Source organism: Anser brachyrhynchus, assembly GCF_964034855.1.
Source record: "Anser brachyrhynchus genome assembly, chromosome: 9".
NCBI classification, from domain to species: Eukaryota; Metazoa; Chordata; class Aves; order Anseriformes; family Anatidae; genus Anser; species Anser brachyrhynchus.
The window spans coordinates 4,528,161-4,542,113 of NC_137703.1; the positions used below are offsets into that span (position 1 = coordinate 4,528,161).

General features: G+C 44.3%; 1 protein-coding gene across 5 annotated transcripts in view; it reads left to right on the forward strand.

Moving 5' to 3' along the window:
* LOC308200152 (uncharacterized protein) overlaps window positions 1-13,953 on the forward strand; it is a 222,834-nt gene that overhangs the window by 148,857 nt on the left and 60,024 nt on the right. For all 5 annotated transcript variants that reach the window (XM_080605366.1, XM_080605365.1, XM_080605367.1 and 2 more), the window contains one exon: window positions 7,947-8,069. In XM_080605366.1, the coding sequence (XP_080461492.1) occupies window positions 7,947-8,069 (123 nt within the window). The remainder of the gene's footprint in view (window positions 1-7,946; window positions 8,070-13,953) is intronic.

Consider the following 13,953-nt stretch of genomic DNA (forward strand, 5'->3'; position numbering starts at 1 on the left):
GAAATGCATCTCCCTTCCAACCTGGACATAAATATTTATTACCTAACATAGGCAGAGTCCCATAGATGACTGCTGTTAAGCGTTTCCCGGTGTCCTTTGGTGTGCTCGGTATAAAGACAGATAAACCAGGGCTGAGAGAGGAAAGCCGACCTAGTCACAGCTTGAAGTCACTGAAGCTACCTGGAAAAATATCCGAAATATAGGGCAAGGTACCAACTGCAGGGCAGCAAATTCTCCCCTACGGTGTGACCAAATCACCAGGGAGGTCTGAAGGAAGGTGACAGACTGAAAGTCAGACAAACCTTTACAAAGAGCATTTTTTTTAAAAAATGCCATTGATTTTCAGGGGAAGGTAAATAATTAGATAACTTGGAAAGCCTGTTTCTGTGCATGGCTAATTGGATAACCCTGCCAAAATGGTGCAGGTTAAAGCTGCTTTGTGCTTAATCCCAAGCAAAGAAGAAACATTGTGCAGAACTCGCCGCACTAACAAGGGCCCTCTTTCAACGTGCAATTGGTTCTCAGGGACTAAATTGGGTAAGGAATCTCTTAACCATGCCTTTTAACCAATCTCTTATCAGACTTGACATGCTTCTTTCACTATGATTTGCTCAAGCTATTCCATTAATTAATTTTGTTGTAGCGAGCTTGCCTCAGACACCTGTGACTTACTGAAATTTAAGTAAGCTGCAGCAGTGATTTGAGCTAACCTGACTGACTTTGAACTGAAGCAGACAATGGATGCTCATATAATCCATTGGAGGGGCCACAAAAGGGCAGAAACAAATAGGTGAGGAGCAAAAATAAAAGCCCAGGAGCAGGAACGGTTTAAAATGACCCAGCGAGCTCCGCAGGAGCACATTTATCTATGCTGAAAGCTATTTCGCCAAGGTGTTTTAACATCAGGTTCTAGTGGACCACTCAAAAGAGCTTGTAACATATTTATGGTATTTTTTGTGAAGTATAAAAAAGAGCCCTAGAGTTCATGGAAGACGTGGCGATTTAAAATCTTGCAGCTATAAAAAATTGCTCTCTTCCCTCTTTGCAGCTCAGTCTGGTTCGGTGAAACAGAAGCACGTTTTCAGTTAAAATTAGCAGAAATTCTGCTTTTTATTCTTGAATTTTAAGCTTTGGTTTTGACCAGACTTAAAACTTGTTGTGTTTTTTTTCTAGAGTCAATGCTAATGTCAAACAACTTTCATAGTGGAAAAATTGGACAAGTATTTTTCTAGCAACGGGAGGTTCAAAACTCCTGGAATCAAACTTTCAAACCTTGAAAACAACTTTAATGCTAGTCAAACAGGAGAGGTCATTTTAAAAACTTCTGCTTGAAGAGCAAATCATGTCACGCTTAATAGTAAGTACATTTGTGAATGGATTCACACTGCTTGTCAAATTACAGGCATTTTCAGACTCAAGACTTGGGGAGACTGTGTGATTTAAAGGAAGCTGGGAGCTGAGTCTGTCATAAATGCATCTGCTTATAGCAATGGTGGTTCTTACGTTACGTTTCACTCTTACAGAAATTTCTGACTTTTGCGATCAGCTTCTGCATGACTGGGTACCGAGCCTGTTTCCCTCCTCTCCCTTAAGTATACAAATTAGTCAGCTTTGAAACACATGAAATTGATGAGTAAAATCCACCATGTAAATTGGTGGGGAGCGACCATATGATATTTTCACTCTGTGACTTGCATGAGGTTTAAACATCCTTAGGAATCGATACACCAGACTAATCACAAATAACAGAAGGGAAAGCGCTGTCATCCATCTTCGCTGGTTTTAAATATCATTTTAGATACCAAACAATAAGGGAGTTTTCGTGTCGGATGAACTAAACGAGCTGCAGTTCAGCAAACTGAAGGGATTGGGTGAGTGATTCAGCACAAATGAGTGGAAGGCTGGATTTTTGTTAACCTAATCCAGAAAAATACTGAGATGAACAGTTTATCCACTTGTGATAATTTTACATGTAGCCCCTTAATGTTTCTCCTTGTGGCTGTTTACATAAGATCCAGTCTTCCCTTCCCTGTTTCTCCACCCTCCCTGTTACTGACTGCTTAATCCTAGCACGTGTGGACCCACAGAGCTCCCTGGGCACAGAGGAGACCAAACCCTGACTTTACTAAATTGTAAGATGCTGCTGCAAAGGGTAGACCGTGCTTCCTCCCTCTGGTCACTATTTTTTATAAATAATTACTATAATTATTTTTAATTATAACCTAAATTTATAAATTTAAAAACATTCATGTAAACCATCCTTTAAATAAATGGAAGTAGGGTTTTGTGTTTTCCTCTCTCCGTTGGTTGCATCCTTCCTGCAGTAAGCTGGGCGGATTGTGGTGAATGGAAAATGTCGATGTGCACGTGTCATCCGTTCCAATTTCATGCAGTATTTCTTAGGCATCTGGTAACAAGGGTGTCGTTGTGCTTCTGTGAAATCCTATCGGGTCAGGTCCCCAGGGGGTACCATGGAGGTTTGAGTCCCCATGTGTGAGCGTGTGCCCAGCTGATTTTAACTGGGTGAAAGTAAGCCCTGACTACTCGTGTAGGTGGGATCCCTGGCCTTGGTGAGGCCAAATTATGCATTTTCAAGAAAGGGGCTGTTGCTCCTGGCTTCAGTGACCATGCTGCTCTGCACCTCCCAGCTTGATGTGACTCTCGGCACCCCAGCAAGTCTCTAGTGCCTGTGGGGTGGGCGATGCTCACAGCTTAACTTCATTTGGTCGCTGCCTCTCTTCGTGTTGCTCTTTTACAGCTGGGTTGAGCCTGGTAGGGAGCAGCTTTCCTTTGGCAACTTACAGCCATTCAGGTCTTTCTTTAGCACTCGCTCTTGTGGCAGCGAGCCTAAGAAGGGAGCTAATGGTGCTAATGCAAAATAAAAAGTTTATTCTGCCCCATAAGATGTCCCCTTGAGGAGTTCCCTCCTGACGTGCCTGAGCCCTTCACGTCTGCTCTGGGGCTGTCGGCATGTCTGACGTGGGCTCACGTTCGAGCTCTAGTTACAAAAAATGACCTTATGAGGAATGCCTTGCCCTAAAAAGTAAACTGAATTAGGAAGAAAAGCAGGCCTGCCTTTCAGTATTGCTGCAGGCTCTTTGAGATCTGAAGTGGCAGCTGTCCTGCACCAGAGCTCAAGTATTTGCATATAGCTACAGAAGAGAAAGAGGGTCAGGGATGTATCACTGCAGACCTGTGGGAGAGAGGATGATGCATTCATTGTGGGAGTAGAGACTGCAAAGACTGCAGTCACTTGAAAGAAAGAAAAAAAAAAAAAAGGAAAAAAAATTGGATTTAAAAGCAAAAAGGATTTGGGATCGTATGAAGTGCTTGTCCAGTGGTTATTATATTGGGCATATATTTCCCTCTGGAGGCTTGTGACCGTGCAGATATTTGTTACGTGTGGGTTCAAGGAGGTACCTGGTTCAAGTGTGAGTGCCTTGGGCCCACCAGCTCCCCCTGTTCAGGGACGTGGGAGCTGTGGCTGCCCCTGCTCCCGACCTACGCGTGCTGCTCAGGCTCCTGCAAATGCTCAGCCCTGCTGCTGTCAGAACGGGTTTTCTCCTTCTTCTGGGGCTTTCTTTAGCTTTGCCTGTTTATGTTTCTTAGTGGCTTAAGAAGCTAAGCTGCTGTTAGTGGGGAATTGATCTGGCAACAGCCTGCTTTTTTTTTCTTTTATAAAAGCATAATTGCAGGTCCACTAATTATCTGTGTCTAGCGCTGCTCTCTGTTTATTTTTAAGGAACTGATTGATCATAGCTGTTCCTAAGCATTTTAAGTAACAGTATGAAAAAAAATCCTGCAAGCTGCGTACAAGAGCCACCGATGTGATGACCTTGAATTCCAAACAAGCAATCTCACAGCTCTGTGTTTAAACAGATATTTGGCAGGGAAATCAACCTGTTGCCAAAGCAGCCCATCAAATCGGCTGGGGGCAAACTTCACGATCAGCAAAACCCCCACTCAGGGGTACAGAGGACTTAAAATCCATAACACCATCGGCACAGCCTGCCCTGGAAGGGGCACGGTGCTGGCAGCAGCCCTGGGGTTTGCATGCCGCAGGCTCTTCTCCGCGTTTGGGGTGCACGAACGGGCAGCACGCCATCACTCAGGGGCCTGAAGAGCTAAAGGAAGCTGCAGGCCGTGGCGGCTAAGGCAATTTGCATCCTGGCAACGATTAGGATTGACTTTTGCCTTGGCCATAAGGCTGTTCCTGATGACCAGTGGGTAAATCGGGACATAATCCTCGGGCAGGCGGTGGTGGGCTGGCAGCAGCAGGCAGCAGGGCACGTGCTGCGTGTGTACAACATGGAGAGCAGGCACTGGTGAATCTCACCAAAAGGCACCTCTCTCTGCTAAAATTCACAGGTGATCTGGAGGATATTCACATCTTGACTCTGCTTTGTTCACCCGGCAGTGTAATCCCCTTCTCAAGATAGCTTTGGGGAGCACAGATTCCTCGTTTTTCTTCTCGCCTCTATGGATGGCTCTGCCTCTGTTTTGGGGACACAACTGCTCTCAGCACAGGGTGACTGGCAATAAGAAAGCCCCAAATGGCTCAAAATTCCAGTTATTCAGATAAGCATCCTGAATGTAACTGTAGAAAGCTGAGCACATAGCTATTTTAGTTTGATCTGTGGCAGGAATTAATCCAAATTTAATTATAATATGTAGTTAAACAGATGCAATCTCCTGTAATCCCATGGGGACTGACTTTATAATTTTACATTTCTAAAGTTATTTCCACATAGAAAAAGAAACGGCCACTTGTATACCTCTGACAGTGTAAGCTGTTGCTTTCCTGGTGTGTTTGTCCTTGACAGGTGTAGCTATTTTACTGTAAGAGTGCAAATAGGTTACACTTGTAAAACTCTCAAGTGCAGCTCAAGCATTTAGGTCAGTGTCTGCTTCTCGGCCTTCTCCCCAGACAAAATAATTAAGGCATTTTTCTTCTGTAACCGGGGGCAGCGTTGTTTCCTGTCCCGGAGATGCAGGAGGCACTGAAGGCGACTGCACGTTGCATTTTTCTTGATTATATCTTCAGTACGCGAAAGCATCTTTCGACGTTTAGTCCTGACGATATCGATCTCGCCGCGGAAGCCTCGGGCTGAAGGCCTCGCCTGCCATCGGCCTCGCCGCTCGGGCCTCCCGGGAGGACGGCGGTGGCGCTGCGTGGTGTGCTCCTCCGTCTCGCCTGGTGATTTCCCCCCTCAGCCGCAGCGAGTTGTGGGGTGGGGTAAGGCTGCGTGTACAAGTCTGTTACAGGGCCTTTTGTTCTTCGTTTAATTGTACTGCCTTCCAAGTGCCTTGCTGGGCCTGGAAGGGTGTTTTATGAGGCGAGCAAAGTATGTTTGTTGTCCGTCAGGTATTTGGATGATATCGGAGAGGATACTGTTGTTCATCTTTGCTTTTGTCCTCCTGGTGATGGGTACCTAAAGCTGGGCCCACCAGGGCCGGTGCTGAAGTACGGAGCCCCCTGGGGCGCCCCAGGCAGGCGGGGGGCACCTCTCAGAAGGGCGGGCTGGTGTCCCACAGGCAAAGCCAACGAGGGGGACATGATGGGTCTGGTGGTGTGGGGACATGAGTGGTTTGGGACGCGGCAGGACAAGGGACACGCGGGCTGAGGGAGGCTGCAGCCAGTGCTGAGCTCCCGAGGGCTCTCCTGGAAATCCAGGCACTAAAATGCCCGAACAGACCTAGCTCTGACAAATAGCACTTACTCTAATTGCTCAGTTTTTATTATCTTGGCTATTTTTTTTCCTTTGTAAGTGCTAATATCCTAAACTAAAGCTGTATTTGGTACATAGAGAAATTCTGTGCCTGACTGTAGCTTATAAAATTAATATATTGAAGCTTAAAACAATTAAGTTTACGGAAGTATAAATACTAGAATGTGTTGTACTATATAGCTCAGCTGCTTCCTTGGTATACTTTTCTGAGCCTTTTTGCTTATTTTATTTCTTTGCTACTCAAGACAAATAGTTTCCTGGTTTTGATTTCATCCTGGGATTTTTCAGCAGAGCGTTTCTTAACAGCATAGTATTCAACAGGATGAATAACATTTTCTGTTTACTGTTTACATTAAAAAAATGAAACTTCTGTTTTAAAAAAAGTATTCCAGATGTCTCCAGGCAGTAGGAAATGTACATAGTATACAGTCTAATGAAAGAACAGATATAGCAGAAGGATTAAAAAGTGGCACACGTTAGCAAATGGTCTGAATTTAAACACTAGTCAACACTAGGACTTCACTTTAGGTGAGTGAAATTCACATGTGAAATATTAAAATTTAACTTTATAAATACATTTCCTGAGGACCAGGATGTCGTGTGTTTCCAAATCATCTTTAAAACTTCCTTTTTCATTTAATTTTGATTAGATTTTCTAAAATGGAATAAACATAAAAGCATAAAAATGTAAACCATAAAAGCTAAATGCAAAGCAGATATATCAACAGCAAAAATATGAAAGCCAGACCCCTTGCTCCTCAAGTGCAACACCAGGGGGGAAAAAACCTTTGTGCTCTTGTTTCCGTGCTCCTCTCCTCTCCGCATTCCTGGCTCTGCATCCGGCCCCTTCCCTGCAGCAGCAATTTTGGGCTGGCCTCTCCATGGAGCCACTCTTTTCTTTCTTTCCATCCCAGTCTCCTCATGCACACCTGCTTGGGCGTTTTTGGATGGGTAGATCCTTTAGGATGGTTTCAGAATGTGATCCAAAGGGCAGTTCAGTCCTTGTCAGTCTTTAAATATATATATATATAGGTAGTAATGGAGGGTCCCTTCTAGATGCATATTGCAGAAGGGTTTAGTAACAGGAGGATGTGTTCAGTGGTCAGCATAATTTCATGCCAGCATCGCCCCTGGGTGAGATGGAGGGATGTGGACCTGCCATCCCTGAGGCCTGCAAAGGAAAGGACAGACAGATCCAAGACGAGTATCTACCAGGTGAAATTTTGCCAGGGAGTGAACTAACTGGCCCTTACTTTCAATGATTTCTGCATCAGTTCTTAAGGTAGTGGTATCAACATGCCAATCAAATGCTATTTACAGTATTCTGGAGTTGCAGAAAAGATGCAGAAACTGCTTATGCAGTACTTTTGAAAATGCAGTTTTGTGGATTGGTTCTAAACCTTCGAGTGTTTTCTTAAACTTTTCTAGGTCTTTTTTGTCCATCCTTGTCTTTGTTTTCAGGAGAAATGTTACAGCACAGTCTCAAGCCAGTTTAATGGTAGTTTCTCTCCTCATTTGACTGAATGTAATCCCCTAAACTGTGAAATACAGAGCGATGCCTGCTGATGCTGAGCACGTACCGTCAGGAAATCACCTCCCTGTCAGGGAGGTCACCCGAGAAGAAGATACGGAAGGTTCAGGGAAACTCGGAGAAGCCTGCGGGACCAGAGCCACAGAAAATGTGGCACAAAATCATCCTTTTTTTCGTATGTAGCGCCAAAGCTCCCATTGATTGAGAGCACCAGCTCTGCTCTTGCATGTCTTTTTCCCACGTCAGTTCTGTGTCCTTGTACCCCCAAGCAGCCCTGCTAATGAGATTAAAGGCCTGATGCAAAAGGAAATCCTCATACAGCAAATTTTTGGGAAAGCCAAATGTTTGACCAGTGGTACCTGCAAGCTTGGATGTGTTAGCTTACTGTCATTCTCTCCTTGTATTTTTCTCTTACCCCCAGGGGAAAGCGTCACAGACCACTCTAATTAGCAAAGGCTTCAGAAGTAGAGACTACAGAGACAGTGCCCGTGGGAACTTTGAAAAACACCATAAAATTTCAATTTTCTTTGCTCTGTTTAGAGTGCAGCAGCAAAATAAATAAACAAAAAAATACAGTTGGAGCGTTGTGGTTGCATTGTGTATGAGCTACATACACTCCAGGAGAACCGGGGTATGGCTTTGCTGAGGCTGTCTTGTAATTTCAGTCATTTGTCTGCTCTTTGTAGATGTGGACGAGTGTGCAGTGGTGAATGGAGGCTGCCAGCAGGGCTGCGTTAACACCCACGGCTCCTTCTACTGCCAGTGCCAGGTGGGATACAGACTGCACACCGACGGGCGCACGTGCTTACGTGAGTAAATGTTACAAGCACATCACTGGGAAAAAAAATGTTTTTGCATAAATGCAGAGGTTTGTAGACTTTCCTGGTCTCAATTTTGCTTAATTCATGAAGGATATCACTATCCTGTCTGGTTCAAGTGGTTTTCAAGAAAACAGACATTTCCAAAATTGTTCTCTTTTTTCAGAGCAAAGCAGTGACGGCATCCAGTGTTTCTGTGATGCAATTGTGTGAAAATATTTTTTGCTCTGAAGCAGGCTTTAAAAAATGTAAGGTCTTCCCGTCAAATGAGAACATTTTTCCAGTTCTGAGCATTTTTTAAGCCTGGTTTTAGGTAATATGAGAAGAATGGTCAAGTATGGTCGGGCCACATCTGCAGAATAAATTCACTCCCAGTTTTGTCATTGTCTCAGTTCTTGCATGAATTCCCTTGGCTGTACTTAAAATCAGCCAAATATGTCATCAGTCATTTCTTATATTATCTCAGCAGTAAATTTACTGATGCAACTAGGACACAAGATGTACTAGCACTCAGGCTGTGGGAATAATGTGTTTGGTTTTTTTTTTGTTGTTTTTTTTTTAATTTAAGGAACTTACCATTTTAGGTTTGTTGGGTTTACCACATACAAAGACTTTCAGCATTTTGGAAATGCTGAAACTGCAATTAAAAATATGGCAAAGTCTGAATCTTTTTTTGGCTATGTCAGTTGGAGAGGGAATGAGTAAGGAAACACAAGTGTTAAATAAATAAATTAATTTAAAGCAAAATGGTTTATATTTACATAGAAACACTAGTGTTTTCCTATGAATTACAAGAAGAAAAGAAAAAAAAAGAGAAATCCATCTTTTTCTGATGAGGTATGACCAGGGAAGACACAGAATTCTAAGATGTGATGTTTGAATTACATTACTCACTCTGAATAGTCTCATTTTCAGCAGTGGTGGAGAGGGAATTTCATACTAAAAATGAGTAACATGGCTTAAGGGAAAAAAGATTGAGAGAAGTGAATGATAAACACAAAAAGTAGGTATTGTGGGGATTCTGTGGGCAGTGTATAGTATTCTCGTGGCACAAATAATCAGAAGCTTAGTTCTGAGTTTTCCTAGCTGTCAACATTATCAGAAAGTGAGTTTTCATTTCAAGAATTTAAGCATTCAAAAGGAGTTATTAAAAATACTTAATATAACGTTCAGGTTTATTCAGAGTATCTCCAAAATTATCAAGAAGGAACAGAAATAAATCCTAAGATGAGAGACAGAAGGAAGTCAGAGAGAGCTGCTATCATGATAATGGATACACATAATACTGAGCAGGGAATATTGAGTTCCATTTAGCTATTTAGACAAGACACCAAAATAAATGGATATAATAAACTCTCGTGCATTGGAGCACAAGACAGAGGCTAATTGATGAGGACAGGGAGAAGCATTTTTTATAAAACTGTTCTCCAGGAGCACCCAGCGTTGGAATTTGGGCACTAGCTGCTTGCACTGGCCAGATACTGGTGGGAATGGAGAGTTTGCCTGGTCTACTGCACCAGTTTATATGTGCATTTTTGAGCACTCATCCGATCAAGAAGTAAAAGGAATAGTGCACGTCTCCTTTGGCCTAGTGCAGCTGAGCAGAACATCCAGCATTTCAAATAAAGCTTACATTAGCAATAATATTTGTTCCATGAATACCTTAGAGGATGTAACAATCTCTCAAACATACTAAGAATAAAAAGGGTCCACATTCTGGAAATGAGCTGTTATGAAAGTTTATCATCTCAGCTACAGAAATAAGAAACACGCATCCCTTTATACAGGCTTTTGAGATGAATGCAGCCCAGATTTCTGTTATGTTCATTCTTTCCACGTCTTCTTTTCTTTTTTGGCAATCCTATGTTTCTGGGAGCAAAAGTGCCAAAATGACTTGAGGGAAGCAGATTTTGCAACCTAGATGGCTTGGAAGTCTCCCATACATAAGGAAGTGGATCTATCTTCTTATAAGATATTCAGCCCACATCTGAAGACTCAAATAGGTCTCCATAAGCTTAAGATAAGGTCTTCGATAAGCTACTTTACCATGTGATTGCATGGAAGATTACTGAAGTTTTGTTACAAACCCTTTACAGCAAGTCCTGTCCTGCTACCGCATCATCACAGCGTGTTTGGGATCCCGACTGTCCCTGGCAGTCCATCCCTGCATCACCAACATGATCTTCATAGCACTCTTTTGCTGGTACTCTGAGGCAAATGATTTCTAACGTGGGTTATCTTCTTTGGTGATGAACGGCATGTGAAAGTAAAATGTTTTATTCCTGAATCCTTTGATGATCTCTGTTACTTTGTGTTGTGCCACAATCCCATCTTTTTCAATGTTCCTTTTCTTCTTTAGCTTTTTGTCCCTCAGATTTTGCTCAATACTGAATTCATTTTTAGATATGTGTGCCAGCCTGAACATTCACTACAAATCAGGTAATTAAAATAACCAAGGGTAACACTGCCCAGTCCTTCTACTTTGTTTTCAATGCCTTGATTATGTTAATGTAGTGAATTTAACTTCGTTAAAGTTTAACCAACTGATGTCTGGAAAGCAGAAAATCAGACAGAAAACATATTTATTGTAGTACCAGGCTGTGTTTTTGGACTGATGTAAATTCATTGTCTTCACTGGAATTTATTCTTGTTTGAACTCCAAGAAGTGAAAGCAGAACAGAGATTTTAGAGCCCAATTCATCTCTGGTGCCAGCTGTTATCTTTGATGTCTGGCTTATGTAGAAGAGCTGTTGAGAAACAGCTCTTTGTGGAGACTTCCACACACTATGGATCTTAATAGAGGAAGCAACAAAGAAGGTATCTCTACAAATCTCTACTCTTTGCTTTGTCACAGAAGTAAAAGTACAGTATATCTGGTTACAGTTCTTGTCATTCATGAGGTTGGATTTAAGGTGATGGAAGATAAAGGCTTGAGGAGAGTGCTTGCTCTAGCCCCATGGTTACTGTCTAACTAGGGTTTCATACTCTTTTGTAAAAACATTGAGCATTATTATAGGTAATAATAGGTTGAGATATGTATGTTGAAGGCCAAAGCTTAGCTTCTTTCTGCCACACAGAAGCCTACGAGACACTCAGGTGTGAGAGGACAGCAAGGCTGCTGCGGAGCTGAGCAATGACCTGAACAGAGAGCAGGGCTCGTGCTGGGGCTTCCTTTGCCACTGTACAGCTCGGTAACTTCCCAGATAGAAGCTGAAGTAACCACACAACCTGGTGGCTTCAGGGGCTGGAGACAACTCTTCGCTGAGAATTTTCCATTTTCTCCTAGAGTCAGAAAAGTCTCTTTTCTCTATCAACGTCAGCATCTGTATTGCACAGGCATGGAGATGGAGCCCATCCGCAGGTCCTTGTCTTCCCTGCATGTGGCCTCCAACTGCCGTCCCCACATGCCGTGACACTGTCCCCTTGCCTCCGTGCCATGAGGCACCGCAGGTGGCAGAGCTTCTCTGCTGCCACTTCCAAACTGGCTTATGTCCAGAAGAGGAGGGAGAAAATGGCACCTTTAAAATTCGAGGCGTCTCTTCTGTCGCTTAGAGCCGACTTAAGGCATTTTTCACGTCCTGAAATTTTTCCATCTTATTTGAATATTCTTACTGAAAAATGGGTCTTTGGAAACAAATGTAGAGCAAGCGGGAAGCTCCAACTGTGTCGGTGCCTCCCTCATGGAAACTGAAGCTGCTTTCGGAGGTGGGCAGCCTCATCCCCAGTGCAGATCAGACGGCAAGGCCAGGTGCAGTGTGCAGGGAGGTGTCCTGGCTGCTGCTGCCTGGGCATTGAGAGTCAATAGTAATGGAAAAAATTCCTTCTCTTTTTAGCACATAGTCAGTGCAGCAACTAGTTGTCTGCTGATGGTAGTACAGGATGAAATGCCTCCTGCAGCAGCTTTTGTGGCCAACACTTCATTAATGTCTATGACAGATAACTGAATTAATATTAATATTGCTAAAATAAACGTCAAAGCTTTTTGCTGACATCAGTGAGTCCACAGTCTGCCTTCCATGGAGGATCAAATAGCCTTTCCAGCTCCTCGTGGCAAACATTGTACATCCCTGCTGTTAAAATATATATAGATGCACTCACAGTACACACTCACGTACATACATGCAGCACAATAACAGGTTCAGATGATCGATCTTATTTTTATATTCAGCATGCGAATAGGTGTGGGTGGGTGTTAACATATTTTGGCAGGAAGAGAAACGTTTCTCCAGAGGCTGGGGATATATGCTGAACACAAAAGAATATTAATTTGCCTGAGTAAAAGAAGAAGCATCTTTAGAGAGGAGTTAAAATTGTCTTATGCCTTGTTGTTTACTCTGTATGTCCATGCTGCAGTCCTGCAGAGCCTGTGACCCCTGTCTTTTACTGCTTCCTATGCATGAGGCTGAGAAAATCAGCTTGAAAGACAATTCCCCTTTTTTAATCAATAATAGCGGGGACAGGCAAAAAACAACGGGCAAGTGCCAGTGGGGCTGCTCTGTTTTTCCCTCCTTACCTCGGCGGATCTTCGAGTGCTTTGCTGCTGTCAGATCAAAGGGTGGCTGTACTTCAGTCAGCATTGCAGCTCTCAGATCTTCCCTTCCTCTTGCTGCAGTCGTTGGCTTTCGCCAACGCGGGACGCTGTCAAACCAGCGCTGTGACTGCCAGGGAGAACGGCGCAGGGGACGGGAACAGGTGCATCGATGAAAGCAGTTCCGTAAGGCTGTAAAAATTACAGGACTGTGTGTTTTTTTTGCAGTTGTTCGTATATTTGAAACAGGAAATACGTTTTGGGGTTGTTGATGTGTGTTCCCACAGTGCTTCCTCGCCTCTGACCATCAGCCCCTGTGTTGACGGGGGGCTGCGGGCAGGACGCAGTGGCTGGGTGACGGTCACGACCAGCGCCAGCAGTCCTGCACCACCTGCCTGCACGCGCTGCAGGCCATGTCAAAGCCCCCAGGACAGTGCTTGGGGCCTCCGCCCATTCCTATTTCCCCCCGCTTGCAGCTTTAGGAATTGCTTGTTACCAATGGGGTTAAACCGACACGTAGCGGAGGTGTGAAGTTCGCCTCAGCTGATGGTCACAAAGGTGTTTTTGGCCTCGCAGACCCCTGCCAGCTGATTGCACACTGACCATGATGAGATAGGTGAGGAACTTGGTGGTGTTGCAATCCTCATTACTCACCAAGTTGTGTGCAGAGTTGGCCTCCATATTTTATTCTACATGAAGTCTGTTCTTTAACTGATTTTGGCTTATGTTGCTCCTAATTGCAATCTGATTCATTCATCCTCCCCTTCAGGTTATGCAGTACTCACAAGCAGAACAGAAATGCTACCTTTGGGTTTGGTTGTTGGGTTTTTTTCCGTATATTTTAAGAAATTCATCAGTTTTTGAATCAAACCTCCCCTCGCCAACACAAGCGCACACACATTGCACCCTTGAATATGCCAGCGAAAGATAGGGCCAAATCTGTGGATTTATTGCGCTAAAATTCCTGTCACAAAACCGTTTCCATATGGCTCCTCTTCTGCTCGGGGGTTTTTGCGCGCTGTGTATGAAGTGTGAGTAAATCCTGCTGTTCAGCTTGCTTCCAGCTCCCGCTGCGTGCAACCAGCGCTTGTTCTCCAGGCCTGGCCTCCCCGCGCGGCCGCCGGCAGCCCCGGCCCGCTCCCTTCCTCATGGCCTCCCACCTGCTGGCCGCGTTGTGTCCCCGGGGATTAGCAGAAAGAGGCAGAAGGGGACAGCACCGTTGGGGACAGGGCTCTGGGGGCCTGCTCTGTTCTCCAGGCCGACTCCAAGCCTCTTGCTGCTCCTCTGCTGGCGCTGAGGTGCCGCAGAGGCAGGCGGCTGTGGCGGTTGGCTCCCTCATGCCGTGGG